The sequence below is a fragment of the Manis javanica genome, chromosome 6 (assembly GCF_040802235.1).
Source record: "Manis javanica isolate MJ-LG chromosome 6, MJ_LKY, whole genome shotgun sequence".
Classification (NCBI taxonomy): Eukaryota; Metazoa; Chordata; class Mammalia; order Pholidota; family Manidae; genus Manis; species Manis javanica.
The window spans coordinates 13,745,600-13,771,299 of NC_133161.1; the positions used below are offsets into that span (position 1 = coordinate 13,745,600).

At 52.0% G+C, this 25,700-nt stretch overlaps 1 protein-coding gene across 1 annotated transcript; it reads right to left on the bottom strand.

Moving 5' to 3' along the window:
* Nucleotides 1-4,087: 4,087 nt before the first annotated feature.
* CLEC2L (C-type lectin domain family 2 member L) lies at nucleotides 4,088-22,731 on the bottom strand. Its single transcript, XM_036994591.2, has 6 exons — nucleotides 22,358-22,731; nucleotides 14,395-14,469; nucleotides 11,917-12,083; nucleotides 10,959-11,059; nucleotides 8,931-9,043; nucleotides 4,088-5,423 (listed from the first exon to the last, which is right to left on the bottom strand). The coding sequence occupies exons 1-5, from the start codon at nucleotides 22,539-22,541 to the stop codon at nucleotides 8,932-8,934; spliced, it is 639 nt and encodes a 212-aa protein (XP_036850486.2). The 5' UTR covers nucleotides 22,542-22,731; the 3' UTR covers nucleotides 4,088-5,423; nucleotide 8,931.
* Nucleotides 22,732-25,700: the final 2,969 nt, after the last annotated feature.

Below are 25,700 nucleotides of genomic sequence, written 5' to 3' on the forward strand. Positions count from 1 at the left end.
CTGCCCAAAGCAATCTACAGCTTCAATGCAATCCCTATCAAAATACCAATAGCATTCTTCTATAAACTAGATCAAATACTTCTAAAATTCATATGGAACCACAAAAGATCCTGAATAGCCAAAGCAATCCTGAGAAGAAACAATAAAGCACAGGGGTGGGATTATGCTCCCTGACTTCAAGCTCTACTACAAAGCCACAGTAATCAAGACAATTTGGTAGTGGCACAAGAACAGACCCATAGACCAATGGAACAGAATAGAGAGCCCTGATATAAACCCAACCATAAGTGGTCAATTAATATACAATAAAGGAGCCATGGATATACAATGGGGAAAGGACAGCCTCTTCAACAGCTGGTGTTGGCAAAACTGGACAGCTACATGCAAGAGAATGAAACTGGATCATTGTTTATCCCCATAAACAAAAGTAAACTCAAAATGGATCAAAGACCAGAATATAAGTCATGAAAACATAAAGCTCTTAGAAGACAACATAGGCAAAAATCTCCTGAATAGAAGCATGAGCAACTTCTTCCTGAACGCATCTCCCTGAGCAAGGGAAACAAAAGCAAAAATGAACTCATGGGACTACATCAAACTAAAAGTTTCTGTACAGCAAAGGACACCCTCAACAGAACAAAAAGACTTCCTACAATATGGGAGAATATATTTGTAAATGACATATCCAACAAGGGGTTAACATCCAAAATATATAAAGAACTTACTGCCTCAACACCAAAAAAGCAAATAACCCTATTAACAAATGGGCAGAGGATATGAAGAGACAGTTCTCCAAAGAAGAAGTTCAGATGGCCAACAGACACATGAAAACATGCTCCACATCACTAATCATCAGGGAAATGGAAATGAAAACCACAGTGAGATATCACCTCACACCAGTAAGGATGGCCAGCATCGAAAAGACTAAGAACAACAAATGCTGGCAAGGATGCGGAGAAAGAGGAACCAACCGTCCTACACTGCTGCTGGGAATGTAAGCTAGTTTAACCGTTGTGGAAAGCAATATGGAGGTTCCTCAAAAAACTAAAAATAGAAATACCGTTTGACCTGGGAATCCCACTCCTTGGAATTTACCCAAAGAATACAACTTCTCAGATTCAAAAAGTCATATGCACCCATATGTTTACTGCAGCACTTTTTACAATAGCCAAGATATGGAAGCAACCTAAGTGCCCATCAGTAGATGAATGGATAAAAAAGAGGTGGTACATATACACAATGGAATACTGTTCAGCCTTAAGAAAGAAAGAAATCCTGCCATTTGCAACAACATGGATGGAGCTGGAGGATATTATGCTCAGTGAAATAAGACAGGCAGAGAAAAATAAGTACCAAATGATTTCACTCATATGTGGAGTATAACAATGAAGCAAAACTGAAGGAACAAAACAGCAACCGACTCACAGACTCCAAGAAGGGACTAGCGGTTACCAAAGGGGAGGGGTGGGGGAATGGTGAGTGGGGAGGGAGGGAGAAGGGGATTGAGGGGGATTATGTTTAGTACACATGGTGTGAGGGATCACAGGGAAAACAGTGTAGCACAGAAAAGGCAAATAGTGACTCTGTGGCATCTTACTACACTGATGGACAGTGACTGCATTGGGGTAAGGGGGGCTACTCGATAATATGGATGAATGTAGTAACCACATTGTTTTTCATGAAGCCTTCATAAGAGTGTACATCAATAATACCATAATAAAAATCAAAAAATCAAAAATAAATAAATGGAGAAATCTACTTCATTCATTGATTGGAATTGTCAAATCATTAAAATGACATAGTCCCTCAAATTTATCTATGATATTCACTGAAATCCCCATCAAAATCCCAGAAGGCTTTTTTTGTAGATTTGACAAAACAAACAAACAACAACAACAAAAACTAGAGCAACAGATACCTGGGTGATTATATCAAACAGCCTTAATTGGAGTCCCAGAAGAAGAAGATTTCTGCAGAAGGAATATTAAAGAGATAAAGGTGAAGAAGTTTCCAAAATCGATCAAAGGCATCAACTCACAAGACTGAGAATATCAGGGCACACTGCACACAGCATGACTGTATTGCTCAGCCTTCCACGACTATCCCGGCAATGGGCCGAGGGCAGAACCTGTGCCCCCTCCCGGCTAGCCCCTGTCAGTTTAGGGGAAGATACGCTATGACTACAACGGACTCAAAATCTCAGAGGCTTTACTCCTCATTTAACAGTTTGCTGCAGGTCCACACAGCTCTCCAGGGACCCTGTCTGCCTCCTCCCACACTCCCCACCCCGGCCCACGCCGACTTAGTCCCAGAGGCTTCAGTCTTAGGGAGCCTCCAAATCGACAATTCATGATTTGGCAGGGGAGGGAAAACATGGAGAAGCGTACAATGGTGCTTAAATACTTCCACCTAGAAATGACACATGTCTCTTTTCATTGGTTAAAGGAAGCCATTGGACACCTAACTTCAAGGAGACCAGGAAATACAATCTTTCCACATGCCCAGAGGAAAGGAAAGGGAAAAATCTTGGGTGTATGGCAGTCATCCCTACCACATTCCCTGAAATGCATCCTGATCCTGTGTGAATTTCCACATTGAAAGGCCCTGAATGGAGCAGAGCTATTCCCCATCACTGACCGGGCCAGAAAGAGAGCTTTACTTTGGTAAGCCTCTGAAATTTGGGCATTACTACAGGAGCTGCCCTACTCTAATACCTTACTTAATCTCCATTATAGCTAAAGATAACAATAATTATGTTTTTATTAAGCACCTACTGTGGGCAAGGCAATGTGCTAAGCCCTCATGTGTGAAATGCTTAGCACAGTCCTTGGCCTTAATAAGCTCTTAATGAATGTTCATTGTTACTGTTGTTTCACCTTTTTCTTAGATGTGATGTATCTGTTCAAATGGAGTCTGTTCAGTGGACTATAGGACACTGATTTCTTTCCAAGTATAGTATAACTCCTTTCAGGTTCCTGGACTCAATAGGGTGTGTGTGTGTGTGTGTGTGTGTGTGTGTGTGTGTGTGTGTGTGTGTGTGTGTGTGTGTGTGTGTGTGTGTGTGTGTGTGTGTGTGTGTGTGTGTGTGTGTGTGTGTGTGTGTGTGTGTGTGTGTGTGTGTGTGTGTGTGTGTGTGTGTGTGTGTGTGTGTGTGTGTGTGTGTGTGTGTGTGTGTGTGTGTGTGTGTGTGTGTGTGTGTGTGTGTGTGTGTGTGTGTGTGTGTGTGTGTGTGTGTGTGTGTGTGTGATCTTCCCTTGCACAATACCAAGCAATTCTTGAACACCAGCAGGGCATCCAAGAACTCAACTCAATTCTGATGTTATCTGCCCAGAGACAGCACCAGTTTCCCCAGGTCAAGGGCTCCGTCCTATAGACTGCCCTCCACCCCCACTCAGGCTGTCAGTCTCAAGCCTCAGGCTGTTCCCTGTGCTGCTGACCAACCCGCTATGGATTGGAGGTTCCAACGACCTCCCCCTTAGGTCCGAATAATTTGCTAGAGCAGCCCACAGAACTCAGGAAAACACTTATATTTGCCAGTTTAATAAAGGGTACAAGTTAACAGGCAGATGAAGGGATACATAGGTCAAGGTCCCAAATAAAGGAGCTTCTACCCTCCTGGGCTGCACATGGAAGCATTCTGGTTGCCCAAGCGTCAAAGCTCTTTCCAACAGAGCAGCAGAACCCAAGAAAGAGATGCTCTTCTCACCGGTTTTGTGAGGGGTTCATTGCATAGTCAGAATTGGCTAAATCGTTGGCCATTGGCTGATCAACCTCCAGCCCCTGCCCTTGGGTGGGGTCCAAAAGTCTCTCATCAAAACGACAAGAGACCCATTTCACCTTTAGGGCTTTCACGTGTTTTCAGGAACTGTGGATGAAGACCAAATATATGCAGGAAATATAAATGTGGTCATCTGAATGACCAAATATGTATTTCTTGTAACTTATTAGATCACAGTAATAAGGTGGTTGAGCATCTTGCTTACTTTTTTCTACATCTGCAGGTTTGCATACTTTGTGCTCAGTAAGCTAGAAGTGAAGGTTTCTGGGATCAGAGCAGAGGAAAGAGCACTTGAACTAGGAGTCAAGATTAGTTCAGTTCAACACACATTTATTGAACACCTTCTGTTTGTACCAGGTGCTAGAGAAACAAAGGCGTGTGATAGTGGACCCCTGCCCTCTAGGAGCTTACACTTCTGCATGGACAGTGAGCAAGTAAACAAACAAGCATGACTTGTGCAGTAATAAGAGTATAAACAGGGAACAGGAGAGCCACAGACCTGAGTTCGAGCTCAACCACTAGCTGTGTGACCTTGGACATGTTCCTTAAACTCTCTAGGCCTCAGGGATAGCAGAATGGGACAGATCATTTCTCATACCTGTAATTCTAACATCTGTGGTTCTCAAAACCCTGTGAGGTAAGCCCAGCAAACATGATGTCTCCCTTACAGAGGTGAAGCTGGGGGTCAGAGAGGGTTAGCACAGCAGCCTGGGCTCCACACTACTTGTTGGTAGAGCTGGTCCCAGACCAGACTCAGGCAGCCTTCGGAGCCAGGCCTGGTGCATGTCCACTCCAGGCTGCCTTGGCAGAGAGGTGGGATCTCTGACAGGCAGGAGGAGGCTTCTGGATGTTCCCAGTTTGAATCCCATACTTACAGTTGGGAGCTGGCTACAGACCAAGAAGAGGGAAGAGGCAGTTTCCTCCTCCACCTCCCCCTGCTCCTGGTGTAAGCACTCAGCAGACAGTGCACACTTGTGAAAAGCAAATTGTCTTTCATAGAACGGTACGGGGACACTAGCATGAGTATCCCCATGAGCACAGGACCCTCAGGCAGCCAACCCTGGTCACCAGTGGAATCCCTGGGCCTGGGTTCCCCCGCAGCCGTCTCCTCATCAGTGGGCTCTGGGTAAGACCAAAGGACACTTTGGAGCCTGTGGCAGCTTTTCCCCTGCTGGCCCTGTACTTCTGGGCCACTACCCACTCAGCCCACCCAGCGTGAGCATGCTTAGGAAAGGTGAGCAAGCTCACTTAAGTGAAGCAAAACAAGAGTTCATCCTGGCATCTAAAATTACACCATGCCCACCAAAGCTTAAGAGACGAGTCTTCTGAGGCTGGCGGCCACTGCTACCTCCCACCGGAGGAAACAGTCAACAACACGTGGGCGGTCTTAGTGTCACACACAACAATCTTTGCCATACGTGCTTTGTGAGCCACGCAGAGGCCAACACACAATCCCTGCTCTCCAGAGGTTTACAATCAGATGACAGGATCTGATGCAGGTGAAGAAGTGAGTCATAGGTGGCCAGGCCGACCCAGGGGCCATGTGAGAGGCTCAGTCCTAAGTCCTGGAGGCCTTGGGGAAAGGGAGCGGTCACTGAGGGCTGCTGTGGTCCCAGTAGGCATCCCAGGGAGGCTCGAGCAGGGCCTTGAAGAGAGAGGAGGAGAGAGTCATCATTTGCATCACCCAACTCTCTCTGGGTAATTCAGATGAAAATCACATGAACACGATAAAAGGGTCCAGAAAGAGGATCTCCTGTGGGCACCCAATGTCCTTCCCCAGGGTGGCTCCTTCTCCAGCACAGGGGCAGAAACACCCTCCCACCCTCCTTCTCAGAGCTGGCTGAGCAGGGGACAGGCCTGCCACACAGGTGGCTTCCCAAGAACCAGGTAGGAACGGGTCTCCATTCAAATCCTGACCCCACCTCCTGCCAACTGTGACTTACGGACCAGCCCCTGAACCGCTCTGAGCCTGTCTCCTCTTCTGGAAGAGAAGGCCGACCGTGCAGGCGGTACGGGGCTGAGGGCACTGACTAAGCAAATACTAGTTAACCCGCTGGCACTGACTTCTCCTTAAAAAGTCCCTCCCTCCTCCTCCATCTTCACAAAGGTCATCTGCGGGTGGCTGGTGTGCGGGCTCCGGCCTTCCACAGGCACCCTGTCTGACCGAAGGGTTACACTGAGGACTGGGCTTTGGGCTCAAATCCGCCCAGAGAGCGGCAGCCCAAGCTCTAAACTAAGCACACCCGCAGCTCCAGGGAAAAGTCTTCCCAAGGGGCTGCGGAGTGGGGGTTGGGGGGCTTGGGGAAGGGCGGTCCTTTGGGTCCTCCCCGCCAAAGGAGGCAGGAGCTCCAGGGCTCAGAGGCAGGCGGTGGGCCCGCCCGCGGTGCTGCCCCCTGTGGCCACCGGGGGCACAGCACCGGGCTCCGCAGCCCCGCAAACAGGGCTGGACTCAGCCCACAGGGAGGGTATCTACATTTTTGAAGTTTGCCGCGCCAGCGTTCTGTTTTCTTTCCGTCTTGTGTCTCCTTCCTCAGTAGGAACCAGGTAGGAAGACTCTCAGAACATGGGTGACCCTGTGTCAGGGTCCCTTTAGTTTTCCGGAACTGATTTAGAACTGTCATGTTCCCAGGACACACCCAAGGTTGAGAGGTTATTTGCCTGCCTCGAAAGCTCTGGACAGCAGGCTTTGGATAAGCGACATTAACCCTAAAACTAAAGCTATCAGGTATTTTACCAGCAAAATGGAAGAGCAGAGAACTGCAATTGAGGATAAGCAGGCCTTGGCAAAACCGCAGGCATGTTCGGAGAACAACGCCAGGAACACTCTTTCACAGGAGGAGGACAGGACTGCTCTATGCAGAAGGCCCTTGGGAGGAAACTGGGAGTCCCATGTGCCAGGGCTGCTCATTGGCTGAGTTCTAACAGTCTCTCATTGGTTGGGCTGTTGCTGGCTGTTGCTGGGAGAGGCAGAAACTCTTTCATCCTCCTCCTGGGTGGTAAAGTAGCCAAAATAGTAAAGTCAGCAGGTATCTTTCTCTTCCTTCTTGTGGGATACGCAATTGACCAGGAGTGGTGCGCTTGAGAGCTCCCCTTGCCAGGCCTCCTGACGCCACGTCAGTGAGGCTTCCCTTTATACAAATTTTCACAGCAAATACAGCTAACTAAAAAAGAAGGTCTGAAGGGCTGTGTCCTCTCACACTGCTTCCTTTCCAGCCCACTCATGGCCCAGTTCTTCCCAAATGAACCCACAGGGCCTGCAAGAGCACAGCTCAGAAGCCCTAGGCCTGGCTCCAGTACTCCTCACAGCCTCAGGATCCTGCCAAGGTTTAGGTCCATCACCTGCACAGCATTACCTGCCGAGACGTTTGCAGCGAATTCAGTGAGGTGCCTGCGATGCAGCAGCTGAGGCTTTTAAGCCTCAGCATCTTTGAGGGGAAAATCCTAGTGAGAACCACAGGCTTGTTCCACTAAGAACAGGTGGCACCGAGAGACTCCCCACCCCAGCCCCCAGTCAAGCAGCGGCAGGAGACCATTCCTCAACCCACAGCCCCTCAGCACACTCCCCACAGGTGCTGGGAAGGCAGGTGCTTGCTGCTGCCTCCCACAGGCCCACCACCACCACCCTGAACTCTCTTAACTTCTTGATGGCACATCCGCATTCCTCACTGGCTTCCCAGTAAAGACAAAATACAAAACCACAAAATACCCATATTTTACAGAACATCTGGAAAACATGCAGCAGGAACAACAAAACCAAGTTGACAGTTTTGTCTGAAAACTAACAGTAAAGGATTGAACTGAGCAGAGCAGGACCTGGTTTCCCTCTTGACTATTTTCTGAAACTGGGCCAGCACCCAAATTCATACACGCAGCTCCCAGGCAGGCCACCTTGTCTCACACAGCCAGGGCCACTGAGAGGAGGAGGCTGGGGAGGCCCAGGCCCCACCGCAGTTTGCTCTGGAGTGCCAAGTGTGTTTGTGTGTGTGATGGAGGGGGTAGCTCCTAGAGCCTTTATAGGCCCAGGGGAACTGCGAGTTCCTCCCCAAGCTGACCAAGGGGGATAGGAAGGGGCCATAGGACCTGCACAAACCCTTTAGCAGCCCAACATGAACATCATCTCTCGTCCATGGCTGATCTTCTGGCCCACTTCGCCTTCTCCTCCCCCAAGGCAGAATAACCATCCCTCAACTATGTTCCAGAACATTCTGGTATTTTCCAAGCTGTTTCCTCTGCTCCCTCTGTGCTCCTTGGGTGATAAATCTGTTGATGCCCATGCCTGGTGTGGTGTCTGGCACATGGTAGGTGTGAATAAACATTTGTCATATTGAGTTGAATAGTAATGAAGAAGCCAGATGGAGCAAACCCCTCAGACATCTAAGAATAACTCAGCGGCCTAGCAAAATTACATGGTGCCCTAAGGCCACAGAATGTGTTTTTGTCCTCAGTTCCTACATATTGACACCTGACACACTATCTTAAGTGCATCTTGGTGGTGGCCCTTACAGATGGGCACCCAGAGAAGTGCCCCTCTGCTCTTTCCCTGAGACATGACCCTGGAACAAATGGCAGCAGATTCTCTCGATGCTAGCAATCTCTTTATTCATCAATGACCAACACACCAGCCCCATGGGCACAGGCCTGCCTGAGCACCCCAGGGAAGGCGAAGAGGTGGTGGTGTAGGAGGCCCAGGTGAGGGCAGCCAGCCCTCCCTGCCTCCCGAGCAATGAGGAGAGAAACGACCAGTGAGGCAGCCTGTCTGTGCAGACAGTAATGCAGTCTGTGTCAGTGCCTATTCTTCCTCAAAGCACCAGGGCCATGTGAGGGAGGAACATGCCAGCATGTGGCCAGGGAGAGACTTGTTGGGGTGACTAAGAGTGGACTCTGAACTTGAGAGGGAACTGTGTGCACGCTCACACATTCATAGGTGTGTGTGTGTCTGGGAACAGGTGCTACACTACTGAGCATGTGGGATTTGTCAGCAGAGCCACAGGACCAGCCTGGGGCCGAGGAGTCCAGGAGCCAGGGCTGCAGGACCAGGGAGAAGGACCCAGGGTGGGACCTCCCCCATCACTGTGCTGTCCTGGAGGGGACCTGGGCAGGTGGTCGCAGAGCCAGGCTGGAGGGCTGCCTCTGGCCCTCTGGCCTGACCTACCTCATGTGTAGGCCATCTTGCTGCACACCCAGGGCCGAGTCATCAGACACTCTGTCGACACCAGCCTGGTGGCCTCCACGAAGACACACTCCCCCAGGCCCGAGATGGTGAATCTGTGGCCGGGAGAGAAGAGACTGGTGCTTAGGACTTGGCACACACAGCCCATCAATGGACAGTCCTGGAGGCACTCTGACCCAGCCCGCCCTCTGGATCCAGCTTCCAGGACTTTCAGCCCTGACAGCCCTTTCTAGTGAGTGTGGCCTCCCATTACCTCCCTGCCCTGTGTACTGGGCTCCAGCCTCCCTGGGGATGCCCCCGACACTTCCTGGACACACCCTGCACTCCCACACCTGCTTCCACATGCTTCCAGGGTCAGCTCACCTGTCCCATAGCCTGGGACCCAGTTAAAGACCACCCTCTGCCCACCCTCCTTCCCCACTGCACCCCGCCAGCACCTCTCAGCCTCCTGAGACTGTGTCTGTCCCCAGCACTCCCCACCCAGCGGCTCTGTGCCTTTCATCTCAGCTCCCGCACAGCACTCCGTGTCTAGCACAGGTAGAGCTTGGCAGAGATGAGCTAAATTCAGTGACCTCACAGATTTGGGTGGATGGAAAGGACTGCAGTGTTGAACACCTGGGCTGTGTTGACCAGGAATTCAATGACATCACCCCTGGGCCTGGGGCAGGCAGTTCTCCTTGCCTCAAATAATCCCTTTTAAATCTCAAGATGTCTTAACCTCATTCGGTCACCCTGATCTGAGCCCGGAGCCAAGGCCAGAGCTGGGGTCTCACAAGGGAGGGCATCAGAAGGAGCCCTCCGGCAAGGGGCTGCCGGGCAGAACCCCTCTCCGTCAGGCTGCCGTGGCCCTGAGGCCTGTTGGTCCCCAGGTGGTCGGAACTCTGGGAACCCCAGTTCCAGCGCTCTCCCGGGAGGGTGTCTGGGAGCAGGAAGCTTCCAGAAGCATGGGAGAAGGGGAGAGAAAGGGCAAGGCTGCCTCAGCCGCTCTAAGAGCAGATCTGGGCTGAGGGCAAGAAAGGGAAAGAGAACAGAAAGGAGGCAGCGACGAGGACAGAGTGCGCCAAGTGCAGAGTGCAGGGGACAGGGGCAGGGGGGAGGGCCGCTGTCCTTGGCCGCTCGGCCTCTGGAGGCTGCCGGGTGGAGGTGGCTCTAAGCCAGCCAGGAAGGCGGTGATGGCCGGCTGCAGCCACAGGGGACGGCGGGGCGTCTTGGTGCCCTTGTACTGTTCCTGCCACTCCAGTCACCTCAGGCCAGCAGCTGTGCCCCAACTGGCTCCCCAGGCCTATTTCTCCAGACTTAGGACCAGGACTGGAAGATTCTTACTCCCCTGTATGCACTTCTGTAAGCCTAGACTGCCCCCCAACACTATCACCACCCCCACCACCCATGCTGCCACCATCACCCCACAGGAAGTCCCTGGCACCACACACCCACCACCCCATCACACACTCACTGCCACACCACACGGGCCACACAGATAATACCATCACTGCACCCACCACCACCACCCTCAAGAGGTGTCTTCTTTAAGAGAATGTTGTGGTGCCCAGGGTTCAGAACCCCTTTCTTCCATAGTAACAATGTTTAGGTGGCACATGGCTGCCCAAGGAGAGGCCCCATCTCCCACCCTCCCTTGCAGCCAGGTGTGGTCACGCAGCTACATTCTGGCCAATGCAGAGGAACTCCCCTTCTTCTGAGCCACACTGAGCTATGCAGATGGGCGGCTGCTTGGACGGAGGGGTCACAAGGTGGAAAGAGCCTGGGGCTCAGCAGCAGGAGGGACCGATAACTACATGGAGCAGAGCAGCCAAACCACGCTGGACTTTATGGGAGTGAGAGAGAAGTAAAGCCATGGTCAGGAATGGGTCTCTGTGATACCCCGCAGAACCTAGAGGTCAGGAGCTCCGAACAGCACAAAACCAGTGGTTCTCCCTTGCAAGGCTGTGTGTCCGGTGGGCTAGGCCTTCCCCAGTCTAAGCTCAGTGGCTAGAAGACAAAGCCTCGGCTCACGTGTCTGGGTCAAACGGATCCCCATTGACCCAGTGGAATTCGTCCCCCACTCTGCGAAGGCCAATCCAGGGCTCCCTCCGTGTGAACTTGAACATGAATTCCTGCATCATGGAAAAGAGGGCAAATTCAGTTCCATACAGTCTCCTGGCTGCTCACACATCCCCAGACTAATCTCAGCTTGGAGGACTCGCTCCCACAACATAGAGATGCGAAAAGGGGAACACCTTACTGCACTCCTCAGGTGAGGAGCCGGGGTTACTGCACTTACACTGCCCTCGGAGCAACAGACCCTGAGGGGCCCCAGGTTCTGGAAGCATGCCTGCTGGGCTGGGAAGCCTGGAACAGGGTTTGTCTTCCTAGCTTAGCAGCCCAGCATGCCAGTGTCCCTGGAAGCCTGGGATTTGCAGGAAGTTTGGGACTGCTCACCTGGTGGATTATACGGGATATTTCCCTATGCTCAAGTTCATTGTCTTTCTACCCAAATACTTCTGGGCCTTTCTTTGCAGAAGGAAGCTATTATACTGTGCATCAGAGACAAACAGAAGTGTTTTTAGATTATCTGCTTTTTGGATTGCCACACCATTATTACCCTCAAAATCCAAAACGGCCAATAGACCCATTAATTGTGTTTCTTTCACATTTCTGCTATAAAACTATTTTGGGTGTTAGGTGAGAGCTCATGCCCTGATTTGGACTAGTAGATGATGCCAATATGTTCTTCCATTTCACAAATGCATTTGTAATTTGTAATTCTCATGCTTTCCAATACTGAGTTGAGCTCAGCAAACCAGCCTTGGATTGAAGTGGTTGGCCATGCACACAAGCCACTCGTGGACCCGCTCAGACCCTGCAGGGCCCACCTGCACACCCCAGGCGGTGCTGTGGCTGGGTGTGCTCTGGAAACACCACGTCCTCGGGGTGGGGCTCCCTCTGCAGGCCCCCAGTCCCCAGCCCTCACCAGCTCCTTCTGGCTCTGAATGACAGCCAGCACGGCCTCGTGGGTGTGGCAGTACTGCCTGCCCGTGTTCCAGTCTCTTGGCTCCTCTGAAAAGAAGTAGCATTTCCTCCCGTAGAGCAGCCAGTCCTCGGGGCAGGGCGCTTCGCACTTGATACAGCCCTTGGAAGCTGCAGGAAGAGAGGAGCTCGGGTCTGCCAGCGCCTGGCCCCTGCCCGCCCTGAGGAATCCCGCTCCAGAGCCCCCTCCACCTGCCCCAACCTTGGTGCCCTTCAGGGACAGGGCGCCTGTGGCACCTTCTCAGGGGAGCACCTTTCTCAGGGCCTGGCAGGTAAAAGGTTGGTGACTGAATAAATAAGGACAGGAAACCTGGGGGGCTGGCAGGGATGCCACATGAGAGAAGTGACAGCAGGCAGCCCCTGGGTTAGGGTCTCCTCTCTCTCTCTGGACCCCCCAAGGCATGGAACTCCAGAAACTCAGATATGGAAAGGACCTGGAGGCCATGCGTCCTCACTCCACAGGGTGGAAACCGTCAGCCGGCTCAGTGGGCCCATGCTCACTGTCTAACAAGGCGGCCTGTTCCACCCCTAAACCGCTGGAAAGTTCTTTTCCAATTTTGCATCCCAACCTGCCTTGCTGCAACCTAGACCTGCTATTCCAGGATCAGTCTCTGGAGTGGTGAAGAGCAAACCCGGTCTGCCATCTACGGCCAATGGATGCCAGCCTCCCCTCACCCAGGCTTACACAGACACCATCTCTTCCACTGCTCTCTGCAGAGGGTGCTCTCCAGACCCCTCTCCATCCTGCCTGGCTCACTGCAATGGGTCCACATTACCACTAACATGCCACCACCAGCACAGCCCTACCACCAGCAACCGAGGTCACCACACTGCCTTCAGTTGCTGTGGCCTTTCCAGTCTACAGACTGCTTCAATGAAAGGAGTCTGTGGGTACGTGCATGCACGCCCTTCTCCGGGAAGGAAGCCCAGCGCTTCCATCAGATTCTCAAGGGGCCTCCCTGCCTAAAGGAATTAAACCATTGTCTTCCGTTGTTTTCATATGATCTGTTTCCAAGCCAGGTCTCCCCGGTGTCCAGAACATGTGTAAATCACTTTTTTAACTGAAACGGAAGGTCCTCTATGTATTTCTTCCACATTTATGTCATTGATGTTAGCTCATTTGAATTTTTAAAGATAAATCTCAATCTTGATTTTTTTTCCATCTCTCATATTTCAGCATCCCTATTCAAATTGTATCACTTACAAATTCCGTTAGCATATTTTTGTTTGTTTTCATGCAAGTGGTTGACTAAAAGAGCCAAAAACATGCCCATGATACTTCAGCCCTTAGGGATCTACAGTCATGCCAACACCAATTAATTAATTGTCACTGGAAAATCTGCCCAAAAAGCAGCAGGTCCGCTTGGGAGCACTGACCACGGTGTGGCTACAGTTCAGTGGCTTTTCCGCAAGGATGTCCAAAGAAACACTGTTGTGTTTTACTGAAATCACAGTATGCTATGTTTATGCCTCGTCCTGACATCCCAACCTAGTAACAGAACAAAAATAAACTGGTTAATTTGTAGTAATTATTCTAGGTGACTCCAAGCTGGCCCCAATGGTCAACATACTTTTTTCCAGACACTCACAAACCCCCTGCCCATCATGTGGGCCCAAAGGTGAGGACTTGGTGGGAACTGATATTGCCAGTGGACTTTTCTCCCATTTTGAGGTGCCCACCTCTGATCTGATGGAGTTTCTCAAAGATTAAAAACCCTACAGAACCCATGACACACTTCGGCTTGAATCCACTGAAAACAGCCAAATTTCCTGGTCATATGGCTGCACCTGTTCTTAGGTGCAGTTTCTTCTTTTATTCTTTCCACCTTTCAGTCCCACGTGCCACTCCGTGTTCCTGAGGCCTCTCCCCTTGGAATGTTCTGTCCCCTCTACCTCCTGGTCTCTAGGTCACCCCTACTCATTCTTTAGGGTTTAGCACATGTGCCCGCACTGGGCAGTAAAGCTTCTATAACTAGACAGGGGAGATAATGCCATACTCATCATTTTTTATCCCTAGCACACTTAGCTGAAGGTCCAACATACAGCAGGGCTAAATCAATGTTTGTTGAATGAACACATGAATCATGAATGAATGTGATCTTTAAAAGCCCTCATCTCAAAACCAACCCCAAGAACCACTGCCTGTGTAATCCACACCAGGTGTGTTCTGAGTTCTCATGGGGATTAAGTAATAGTACCTGAGTAACATCTCTACTTTCCCTGCATGGCTTAGTAAAGGGGACATGTATATATAGTATGTGAATATATTATTTTAGGCTAAAATCTCTTCTAGAAACAACCCCCTATCTTCTATTTGCTTTATACCCAGCAGAATACATGGTATGTCTGGAACCTTTCTTTAGCTAATTAGACGTGCTCTTGACAAGTACTGGGTCTAAACCCTCTTAACATCCATGCTCACCCAAGATGCTCATCACCACCAGGATTGCGAAGAGAAGGACAGCAATAGCCCCCAACAGGAGACGCGTGGTGGTGTCTGAGGAGAAAAGAAAGGGGTTCAATACCCGGACACCTGCCAATCCCCCACTGCCAGTCCCCACCGCCAGCCCCGAGTCCTAATAGTGAGAAACTCGGAGCTGGCCCAGTGATCTGTGCTCTAACAAGCCCTCTGGGTAATTCTGACGCACACTGGAGTGTGAGGGGGCTGTTCTGGAGCAGAGCCCTGGTTCTGTGGCACCCCTGTTAAAACACCCTCCCTCCAGGGCTTCGCACTTGAACTCCTTCTGTGGCCGTCAGTCTTCCAGCCTTTTATCTCTTGCCGCTTCTCTGCTTGATCCGTGCTGTCAGCCACACAGACTCCTTGAATGACCCAGCCTGTCCTCACAGCCCTGCAGCTGGGTCTCTGCCCCCGAAGCCCTTCTCCTGCACTGCTACCTCTGAAAACCTGCCCACCTTACACCTCCCATCCCCTTAACCAGACCTTTCCCGAGCCTCTGGCTTCTCCCCTTGTACATTTTATTTTTGTTACCACTTAAAATTTTTATTTTGTATTTAACAAAAGAACGCTTTTAAACTTTAGACATAAGGTCTTTGGAAGTTTTTTTATTGTGACAAAATACACATAAAATGAAGGCTACCATTTTAACCCATTTTTAAGTGTACAATTAGTAGCATTAATTATATTCACAATATTGTGTAATTTGCCTATTTGCAAAACTTCCCCATCACCTGAAATAGAAACTCTGTGCAGATTTAAGCATTAACTCCCCACTCGCATCTCCCCCAGCCTGGGATAACCTTTAATCTGCTTTCTGTCTCTATGAATTAGCCTGTTCTAGATATTTCATTTAAGTGGAACCATACAATACTTGTCCTTTTTTCAGTTAGCATATTTTCAAGGTTCATTCATGTTGTAGCATGTATCAGAATTTCCTCCTTTTAATGGCTGGATAATATTCCTTTGGAAGAACATCTACATTCTGTTTATCCATTCATCTGGTGGTTGAACTTGGGGAGACACAAACATTCAGCTCATAACATCCTCCCTGAGGAAGTGTCCCCAGAACCTTCCGTGCTGCTCCAAAGTAACTTTGCCCTCCAGCCCAGCCGCCGCCTTGGGGTCTCCCCTCGCCAGCAGCCTGAGGGTCTCTGTCTCTCTCCTGTGCTGCCTCTTCTGCTCCTTCTGTCCCGCGTCTTCCTGTGTGGGTTTCCTCCCTTGTTTTGGTGGAGCTCATCTTCCCAAGGCTGCCTGGAAAGGGTAGGCCCAGTGCACTGCACAACTCCCAGAGGCAAATGCTCTCATGTGTTCTGGGGTGAATGGTGCTCCCCGGAGTTGTGAACTCAGAGGCCTGAATCTTATAGGTTGGACATAATTCTCCTTCAGAATTTTGAAGGCGTTACTTAATTGTCTTCTAGTTCTAGTGTTGCTTTTTAAAAGTCTAGAGCCATTCTCATCCATTATCCTTGTAATATCAATTGTTTATTTGTTTCCCCTCTGGAAGCTGTTAGGATCTGATCATTATCACACAGTGTTCCCATCCCAAGTTTCATCATGCATGCCAGGCCTTGGTTTGGGTCTGTTTCCATCTACGACAGTAGACAATCACTGGGCCCTCTGAATCTGGAGGCTCATGTCTTTCAGCTCCAGGAAATTTTCTTCAGTTATATCATTGATGGTTTTCTCTCTTCCATTTTCTCTGTCGTCTTTCTGGAGGTCATATTCTTCAAATGTTGGGCCTCTTGGGTTGGTCCAAGCTTCTTTTCTTTTCTTTTTTCTCTCTTTCTCTTTTATCCACTATCCCTTTGCCTTATTGCCCTCTCCTGAATTTTCCATTTCTACAATTTTTAATTTCCAAGGCTTTTTTTTTTTTTGGCTTCTGTTCTTTTTAAAGCATCTGTTGTTAAAGCATCCTGTTCTTGTTTTAATGATTATTTTCAGTTATCTCTCTGAGAATATTAGTGGTAGTTTCTTGGGGGGGGGGCAGGGAGGATAGAAGGGAGAGGTGAGCAGAAAGTTTAGTCCTGCCTGTATAGTCTGTTTCCTCCAAACTGCTTTTTTTTCTGTTCATTTGTTTTGGTCTTTACTTCCATGTCAGAGTTTTCTCAGATGTCAGGAGACCCCTGGTTATTTGTTCATGATTAAAGCAGGAGGACTCAAGAGTTCTTTGGAGCCTCTGAGGCCAGGAGAGGGGCTCATTAGCTGTGGAGCTCACAGTGGAGCAATCCCGCTGGGCTGACCCTCCAGGCTCTCTGAATGTCCTCGGGATTTTCCTCTTGGGTGGGCCAGAGTTCCTGGAGATGGCTCTTCAGTTTTCCCTCCTGGAGGGTGTGGGCGTGACTGGGAGAAGAGTCTGGAAAACCTCCTTGGCATTCAGTATGTCAATGTCACTTTAATGCTGGCTCTCAAATGGGTTGGTGTCTACAGGTCCTCTCTCACCAGATTTAGCCTCAGGCTCCTGCCAGGCTGGGAAGGATCTGTACAGAATGAGGACCTGGGATCTAATCCTTCCTAAAGAAATGTCCACCAGACTTCCAGTACTCCACTCGGTCTTCACTCGCTGCCGTGATGACTGTGCCCCGTCTCTGTGCTCTCGGGGATGCTACTCTGCTTTCTGAACTTCCTCAGGCTGGTGAAGGCAGGACCACTCATCACTGACCCATTGCTCACAATTTTGTTGCTATTGTCTTCTCTCCTGTTCTTGTTGTCCTTGTGGCCTTTTGAAAACCCCTTTACTGTTGTATTAGTGGGCTTCTAAGGGAAAGAGAATCAGTGCATGCATTCAGTCTGCCATCTTTTACCTGCATATCCTACCAATATTTTGGAGTCCTTCCTATGAGCAAGGTCTGCACTGGTAAGTTACTGAGAGTCCAGAGGTGGGTGCTCCGGGTACAGTAAGAGCAGAGGTTCACACCTGTCCTCGAGCACTGGGATCTTTCTGCATCTGCTCGGCTGTCCGTGGTGGCATCTTGCAGGAAGGTTGATCCCCTTCGAGCACACAATGGTACCTGTGGTGAGCTGTGTCCTTCCTTTCCCTTCTTTACACGCCTCTCAGTCCTCTCTTCTCACACTGGCACTGTAACCCTTTGGGCATTAAGGCTAAGAGCATAGTACCTTAAACCACTTCCCCTGGATTCAAATCTTGGCTCTGTCTCCACTGCCTGAGTCTCTGTGCCACTTTCTAAATGACTTTGTAATTTGCACAGCAAAGTCACTTATCTTCTATTTTATTTCATTTCTTCATCTTTAAAATGAAGTAAGGCAGTATCTGCTGATAGAATTTTGTGAGAATTCAATATATAGTGCTTAGAACAGTGCCTAGCATAAGCAGTCACCAACATGCTGCAGCTGCTGATCAGCCCACAGGCTGCTTAGGGCAAGGGCTGTACCCTACTCACCTCTGGGTTCTCTATGGCAGGATTCAGCCATCCATTGCCTTGTGTGTTACAGAGGATCCCCTGGTACTCAAAAACATGTGGGGAATTTGGCAGCACCAGTGACAACGTCCTTCATCAGCCTTAAACTCAAGTGAGTCTGTAGGAAAGGCAACGTGGATATAGGAGTCTGTAGGAGAGCAGGTGGGGGAAGGGGAATCTGTGCATGCGTCTCCAACACCACCAGAACCAAAGAATCTCTGTTCTTCCATGGGAATAACTGCTCTGGACGCTGCCCTGTGGACAGAGAAAGGACACTCTAGGAAGTCCTGACTCATTGTTCACTCTCTGCCCTCACAGAGGACAGCTGTGGGGCTGGACGACCCCAAACAATGGTGTATCCATTTCCTAGGGCTGCCATCGGAGAGTGCGACAAACCAGGTGGCTTAAAACATGGGAAATTTGTTGTCTCTCAGTTCTGGAGGCCAGAAGCCCATAGTCGAGGTGTCAGCAGGGCTGTTCCACCCCAGAATCCTTCCTTGGTTTGGGGCAGCTTGCTGCGATCTTTGGCAGTCCTTGGCTGGCGGCTGCCTCGCTCCAGGGAGTGCCTCCTCATCACGTGGCCCTCTCCCAGTGTGTCTGTCTTCACATGACCATCTTCTTATAAAGACACCAGTGATATGGGATGAGGAGCCCACCCTACTCCATAGTGCCCCCATCTTAGCTACTTATACCTGCAATGACTGTATTTCCAAATAAAGTCACAACCTGGGGTGCTGGAGGTTAGGACTCTGACATATCTCTTTGAGGGTTGGGGAGGGATATAATTCAAGCCAGACAACTGTCTAACTCAACAGTCATTCCTTCTGTGCAATGGCCCGTATTAGGTGGGGCTTGGGGTGCAATCTATTCGTTTATAAATGGATATGATTTAGCCTAATGTTAGGAGGAACAACTGAAACTCTCCGGCTCCCACACCCAGACCCCTCTCCCCTCACCCTCACACCCGCAGCCCGAAAGGGACTCACAGCTGACGTCTCTAAATTGTCATGGCCACTGACTGGCAAGCTTAGTCTTGACTTCAAAACTGTCAGATGTAGAGTTTGGTCATTTTTAAATTTTTAAAAGGGCTTGCTAAAAGTATGTGTGTGGTTTTGATCAGGAAGTTGTGGGTTTATGCCTAATCAAGAAACTTTCCACATTAAATATTCAGAACCAGTAGCCCTGAAAAATCTATAGCCTGAGGTATGCAGAATCACGCTGTCCCCTCTGCTGTGCCCCCAGGCCATTTATCCCCCACGCTCGCCCTATGCCAGAAATAAACGCACCCAGAAGCACCTCCAGCCTTCCAGAACCTACACTGGGGCTCCCCATCACCTTCCCCAGCCCCTCCGCTGAGGCTGGGGTGGGGGGAGAGGTTACGGTCCACAGGGAGAGAAGACTTGACAAGGAGAACTTCTGTTTGGCTTCCTATTTGTAAAGCTAATGGTTCATTAAGGAAAGTCTTACAAACCTAGGCTCTCATCCCGGATCTAGATGCAAGAACTTCTCCAGTTCACTTAACCTGTGAGAAGGAAAATTGTGGTGGAGGTGGCAGGTTGTCTGAGGAGCATGGAGAGGAGGGCTACCTGGGCCGGAAGCATGCTTTGATCCTCTCCAATTTGCCTCACCAAGCCCCATGTCGTTGGTCAGCGCAGGACGGGATCAGAGCTTTCACACCACAGGGTCCTTGTGGAAAACCTGACAAGGGGGGTCCATGTGTGAGTAACTAACATGGGTCCTTGGGCAAGACATGTAGCCTTTCTGAGTCTGTTTCCTCATCTAGAAAATAGATGCAACACTCACGAACCCCCTGCAAGGGTATGTGTGAGCATCAAAGGGACAGCACAGCAACACTTCCACATGGGTCCAGCACACAGTAGGTGCCTGCGTGTTCAGCTGGGTCAGGTGGAGAAGTCTCCTGGTTCTCAAGACAGGTTCTTGGCTAAGCAGACGCTGCAACACCCCTTGGTCCCCAGGCCTGGCAGACCCCCCATCCCATCACAGGGGTTTCTCAAGAGTCCGTGGACTGGCTCATTACGTGAACTTCAGTTTGGGGTGGGGAGCAGATGCAAGGCAGGCAGACCAGCAGACAAAGGCCTTCAAGAGAGCGCTCCCATCAGGCTGCAGGGTCCAACTCCAGGGAGCTGGGGAGAGAAGGCGCCTGCACGTAGCCTACAGCCCAGCACCTTTGTGGGGCCCTGAAAGGCAGAAACCATTATCTAGCTTAGTAGATGAGGAAACTGAGGTTCAAACAAGTTCAAAAACCTGCTAGCCTGTGGCCGTGGAAGGATCAGGCTTGGGTTTACCCGACTTCAGACTCTGTGCTCTTTGCACCCCACAGAGCTGCCTCAGCCCTTGTCCCATGATTTCTGCAAGGGCAGGGATGTTCCCAGCACCTAAAGCCAAGCCTGGACAGGGTGGACCCTCCATGAATGTTTGTGGAGGGAAAGGAAGAGTGGATGAACGTGAGGCCCAGCACAAAGCCCGGCACTGGGCCCACATGACAACACCCCAGAAAGAGCTGGTCCTGGTCCCTGAGCTTCCCTCTTCTGCCAGGAGCTGGGGCACCCAGGGAACATCCGAGAGACAACGGGCTGGTGGGAAGCCCTGGACTCAGACTGCAGATCCTACAACTCCTGTGGAAACAGTCCATAGGCCCCAGATGCTGAGCCCCCTAGGGCCACTGGTACCAATGGTGGGACTGCTCCTTGGGGACCATGGGAGGCGGATGAGGACCAGAAGCGGCATGAGACACAGAACCACAGCAGGACAGGGATACAGGGCAGGCACGATGTATGGGGCAGGCTAGAGTCCCCAGGGGCTGCTGGGAGAGAGCCGCCGGGCTGTTTTCCTGCCCAGGGTGCCCTCTTCAGCCCACCTTGCAGGTCGTGGGCCAGCCACCTTGGCAGAAAGCAGCAGAAGGAGCCAAAGTCAGGGTGGGAGGTAGGGCAGGAACCAGCAAGCCAGAGGCATTACAAGATTGGCCCTGTCATCAGGGGTTAGCTAGGTCAGGGCAGACCCTGCACAAATGCTTACCAATGAACAGAGGAAGGCATACAGGCGAGAGTGAGCAATTTCAAGAAACAGAGGGTCACAGGCAAACCCAGCAATGGCCTGGAGACGCCCCTCAAAGAGGCAGGTTTGTGCACTGCCATTCACTCAGCTCTTCGCAGCCTGCAGCAGCTCTTCTACTCCATGATCCAGCATCTTGGTCCCAAATCACCATCCAGGCGTGTAACCACCCCCAGCCCCCCGTCTGCACAGCCCCTCCTCAGGCGGTCCACACCCCGTGGCCCACCAGCCCTTGGACCAAACGCTGACATTCCTGTCCCCACCTGTCCTTCCTGGGCAGGACTCCTGCCCCGGCAGGTGCTGGCCGTGTCCCCCACCCCCCCCCCCCCAAACACTGCCCCACCTCCTTCACTGGCCTGGCCTTGCTCTGACTCTTCTGGTCCACCACCACTTCCCAAGGGCAAGCCCACTGTCTCATTCTGTGCTTAAAACCTCTTGGCGGTTTTTTCAGAACAAAGTCCAGACTCTCTGGCAAGGCCTGGGTGGCCACTTATGGCCTGGGCCCTCCAGACTCATCTCCACCCACCGCTAGCCCCTGTCCGACCACTCTGGGGTTCAGTTCCCACCAGGGGCACACTAGCTCTGGCCCCTTGGCCCCCGGACATGACGCTCCTTGAGCCTGATCCACCCTTCCTTCAATTCTCCACACCTCCTAAGAGGTCACCTACTCCCGGAAGCCTTCCTTTTCTGACACCCCTTCCCTGGGTGATCCAGGCTCTGCCTTTCCCTAGTTAGCGCTGCCAGATCCTCAGCCTTTGGACTGGGGATGTCAGGAGGATGCAGAAGTCAAGAGGGCTGGCTGTCTTGCTCACTCCAGCATCTCCCACACAGCACACCACAGTGCACACAAAGTTTCCCAAAACACTCATGAACTTGAAATCTATTTCCCACTTTGGTTACTGCCCTTGGCCAGCCCCGGTCACTCCCTAGGCACATCTGACTGGAAGGGGTAGGTGGGACCCAGAACCTTGCCAGGAAGGGCCTTGAGCCTCTCCACCTCCCCCCACCCCGGGTGGCCCCATTACCTCCAAGCACCCACACACACACAGCGCCAGCGCCTCTCTGGGGGCTACAGCTGTGGTCACTTTGCCCAAAGCCCTTCCAGTGCTAGATTCAAGCCGCCCTCTCAAGATGCCCTTCAGATGAGCATCAGGCAGTAACCGTCCCCTTTCCCTGTGTGGAAAATGGGATTCGGAGCATGAATCCTGCTCCCAAGGTCAAAGAGTGAGCCGGCTGCAGAGGTCAGGTCGGGCTGTCATCACCGGCGGCCCCCGTTACATCTCCCGCGCCCCTCCCCGCCCCGCGTGGCATCTGATGGCCTGAAATCAATCCTCCGGGTCCCAGTCGCGCTCCGCCGTCCGCTCCGGGACTCGGCCAAGGTGACTCCGACCCGCCTCCCGGGTCCCCGGCCGGGGATGGAGGGCCGCTGGGGCGCTTACCCTCCAAGGCCGCCTTCCAGCTGGTGCTGCCCTCGTAGCCCGACCCCGATCGCCGCAGCAGCCCCTCGGGGCCGCGGCCCTCCGCCTCAGCCGGCGAGCGCGGCCTGGGCGCGGCGGGCGCGGGGCGGGCGGCGGGGGGCGGCGGCGGCCGGACCCGCGCGGGGGGCTCGCGGGCCGGCTCCATGCCGAGCGCTCCGCCGCGCCGCGTCCGCGCTCCTGCGCTGGGGTCCGGGCCCCCGGACGACGCGCACTCCGCGCCCCGCGGGTCCCCCAGGCCGGCCTCGGGTGGGCGAGGGCTGCGGCTCGCGCAGGCCGGGGCTGAGCCCGGTCCCCGCGCCGGCCCCGCTGCTCCCGGTCCCCGCCGCCGCCGCCGCCGCCGTGCGCGCCGCGCCAGCCCCCGCCGAGCCGCAGACTCCGCGCGGAGCCGGCGCGCGGGGCGGGGCGGGAGACGGTCGGGGAGGAGGCGCTGCCGAGCAGGGCCAGCCCCGCAGCAGGGCCTCCCTCGGCCGGACGCCAGCCGCTGCGGGGCGAGGAGCGCGGATCCTGGGCCAGGGACCTGACCTCTGGTCCTGCTGCACCTCCAGCCTCCGGTTCGCCCTCTGTTTCGGGAATCAAGTTTACCAGGACCACGCGCTGCGGCTCTAGGAGGAGGGCAGCCTTTGCCCTGGGCTGCGTGGAGCCAGCGCTATGTGGGGGGCGGGGGGCAGGGGTTTGAGGAAGGGGCGGTAACGGGGTGGGAGGGGGTGCGACTCTGCCCAGACTCTTGACTCAGGATAGAAGCCACAGAAACGGCAAGAGAGCAAAGATTTGAGGGGTCAGGTGGAGCGACATTTTCGCTCAATTAACTTTGATGAGCATTTACTAAGCGCCAGGGGCTTTTACTTTAGCTGACAACATCCCCAGTTTAGGCTCAGAATTAGGGGTAATGAGGGTCAAAGGCATTTCTGAAGGGGCATCGTGCAAGTATATTGTGGGTTTCCTGACTCCCAGGCCGGGGTGCCCTGGTCGGCCTTCATGCCTCCTGTGCTCTTTCGTGGAGGCTTCGGTCTCCTCAGGCTCCATGTCCCCTCCAGTCCCAGCCCAGCACCACATCTGTGTCCTGTCTCCTCCATGATTCCTCATCCGCCCCTCCTTCTGCGCTCTCCCTCCCCAAATCCAATGAGCCACCAACTCTTACGAATGCTCCCTTTTAAAGTCTCAATCTGCCCTCTCTCCCTGTTCTGCAGCCACCAGCCCCATCCAAGTCGATGTCATCTCCTGTCTGACCACAGCAGCCTCCCCGGACCTGCTCGACTCTTGCTCCCTCAAACTCAGTCCCTCTGTCTCAGCACCAGAGGGATCTTCCTGCAGTGAAAACCCCGCCAGGTATTCAGGGCTCCCTCTATGGGATAAGTCCAGCTTTTTACAAAGTTACAAGATCCTTCGTGGTCTTAGTCCCACACTTATTGCAGACTTCGTCTCCTCTACCCCTTCTCTGCTAGCCCTGGACACACCCAACTATAATCTGTCTTCCCTCCAGGCCTTGTAGCACACTCTCCCCTCTGCCTGGGACATGTGTCCTCCTTGGCCTTTTTTTTAAACCCCTCCTTGTAACCACATCGAACATCAGTTCACCTATCTAACTTCTGCTAATGCTTCAGCTTGCACATGCCATAGGACAATGCATCCATTCAGATTAGGGTCAGCAGTCCAAAAGAAGAAAACCCAATGACAGTGACTTAAACTAGAAAGTTAACTTTTTCTCCCATAAAAGACATCTGGTGGTGGTCAGTCTAGGACTGGATCGAGAGCTCCAAGGTCGTCAGTTGACTATGCAGGCTGCTTTCATCTTCCTGTTCATCATCCTTAGCATGTAGCATCCAGCTTCAAGATTTCCTCACAGTCACACTGTGGCCATTGTGGTTCCAGCCACCACATCTACTACCAGACGGCAGGAAATAGGAAGGACGAAAGGGAAAAGGGCACACCTGTTGTTGAATTAGGCTCCTTTAAAGAGCTTTCCTGGAAATCCCAGTGACTTCTTATCTCTCACTGGCCACTTCCATCAGCAAGGCAGTGTGGTGTTGCTTAGTTGAAGCCATCGCTATTCCCAATAATACAAGAGATCTGTTAGGAAGAAGGAGATAACGGATCACGTGCACCACCAACTCTCTCAGCATCAAAAGCTTCCTGGGCCCCAAGACTGTGTTTGGCCCCTCTCGTTGGCTCCTAGAACTTCCCTGCTTTCTTACCACAGACTTACCACACCCTATTGTCATGCTGGCCAGATGGTCAGCTATGCAGGACAGGCACTGCTACACCCCCTGCTCCCAGGGCAGAGCCCAGTGGGGATACAAGGCCCAAAGCTTCAGACTTCATCACACAGGCATGAGGAAGCACCAAAGATAGTTGAGCAGGGAACACATGATCACAACATGTTTTGGGAAAATTAACTGTGGTACCAGGTGCAAGGCAGATTGGGAGTGGGAGATCAGTGAGGAAACTCTTGCAATAAATACGGGGAATAAGAAGGAGTAACGAAAGCAAAAAGCTGGAGTGCCGGCAGTGGAGCTGACCTTAGACACATTCCAGCGATCATCACAGCCTTTAGGACTTGATCAGAGGTAAGGATGAAGCCTCCCAGAAGCCCCTTATTGGCTTTCTTGCTCCCCTACCAGTGCTTCCTGGAATCACATCCCAAATAAACTACTTACATTCAAACCCCGGCATCTGAGTCTTCTCTGGGGAAACCGAAACTGAGACACTGCCCCTGTGACTGTCTTAATTAGGGTCCTCTGGAAGGGGCTGCTGCGGTCAAAGAGAAGCTCATGATAATGGACACTACAGTTGAGATACAACCCATCCAGGCCCCCTACCCCTAGGCCCAAGAGAGCACAGAGCTTTTAAGAGGGCCCCTCTCGGGCAGTGGGTGGCCATGGCTGCAGCATCTGTACCACCAGGACCAAGCAGAGTATGGGCCCCTTATCCTGAGGGGAGCCCAGTGTTACCTGACAAGGCTGAGCAGAAACTAAACCCTCTGCTATCAGATGCCCTTGGATTCCTACAAGGGCTGTGTAAAGCTCCCCGGGGAACCCCCACATCAGTGTCACATACCGTTAAGGAGGCTTAACAGGTACTTGTTCAGAACGGGGGTGAGCTTAAGAAGGAGAGGTCTGGGAATATTTCAGACCTCTGTGGCAAGCACCATTCTTCCCTTGGCCCCCTGGACAGCGTTTTTACTGCTTTCTATCACGCTGCATGTCCCTACCTCGAAATGGTTCCATCCCCAGTAAACGTGCATTCCTGTGTCTCAGGGTACCCACTGCTTGAGTTAGGTGATAGGAAGTAATTCAGTCACAGGAAA

What these genes read in the sequence shown, in the direction of transcription:
- CLEC2L (XM_036994591.2), bottom strand. Translation starts at nt 22,541, where the DNA reads ATGGAGCCGGCCCGCGAGCCCCCCGCGCGGGTCCGGCCGCCGCCGCCC. An exon ending in GGTGGTGATGAGCATCTTGG is followed by an intron (nt 12,084 to 14,394) that starts GTGAGCATGGAT and finishes CTCTTCCTGCAG; the next exon opens with CTTCCAAGGGCTGTATCAAG. An exon ending in TTCAGAGCCAGAAGGAGCTG is followed by an intron (nt 11,060 to 11,916) that starts GTGAGGGCTGGG and finishes TCCATGATGCAG; the next exon opens with GAATTCATGTTCAAGTTCAC.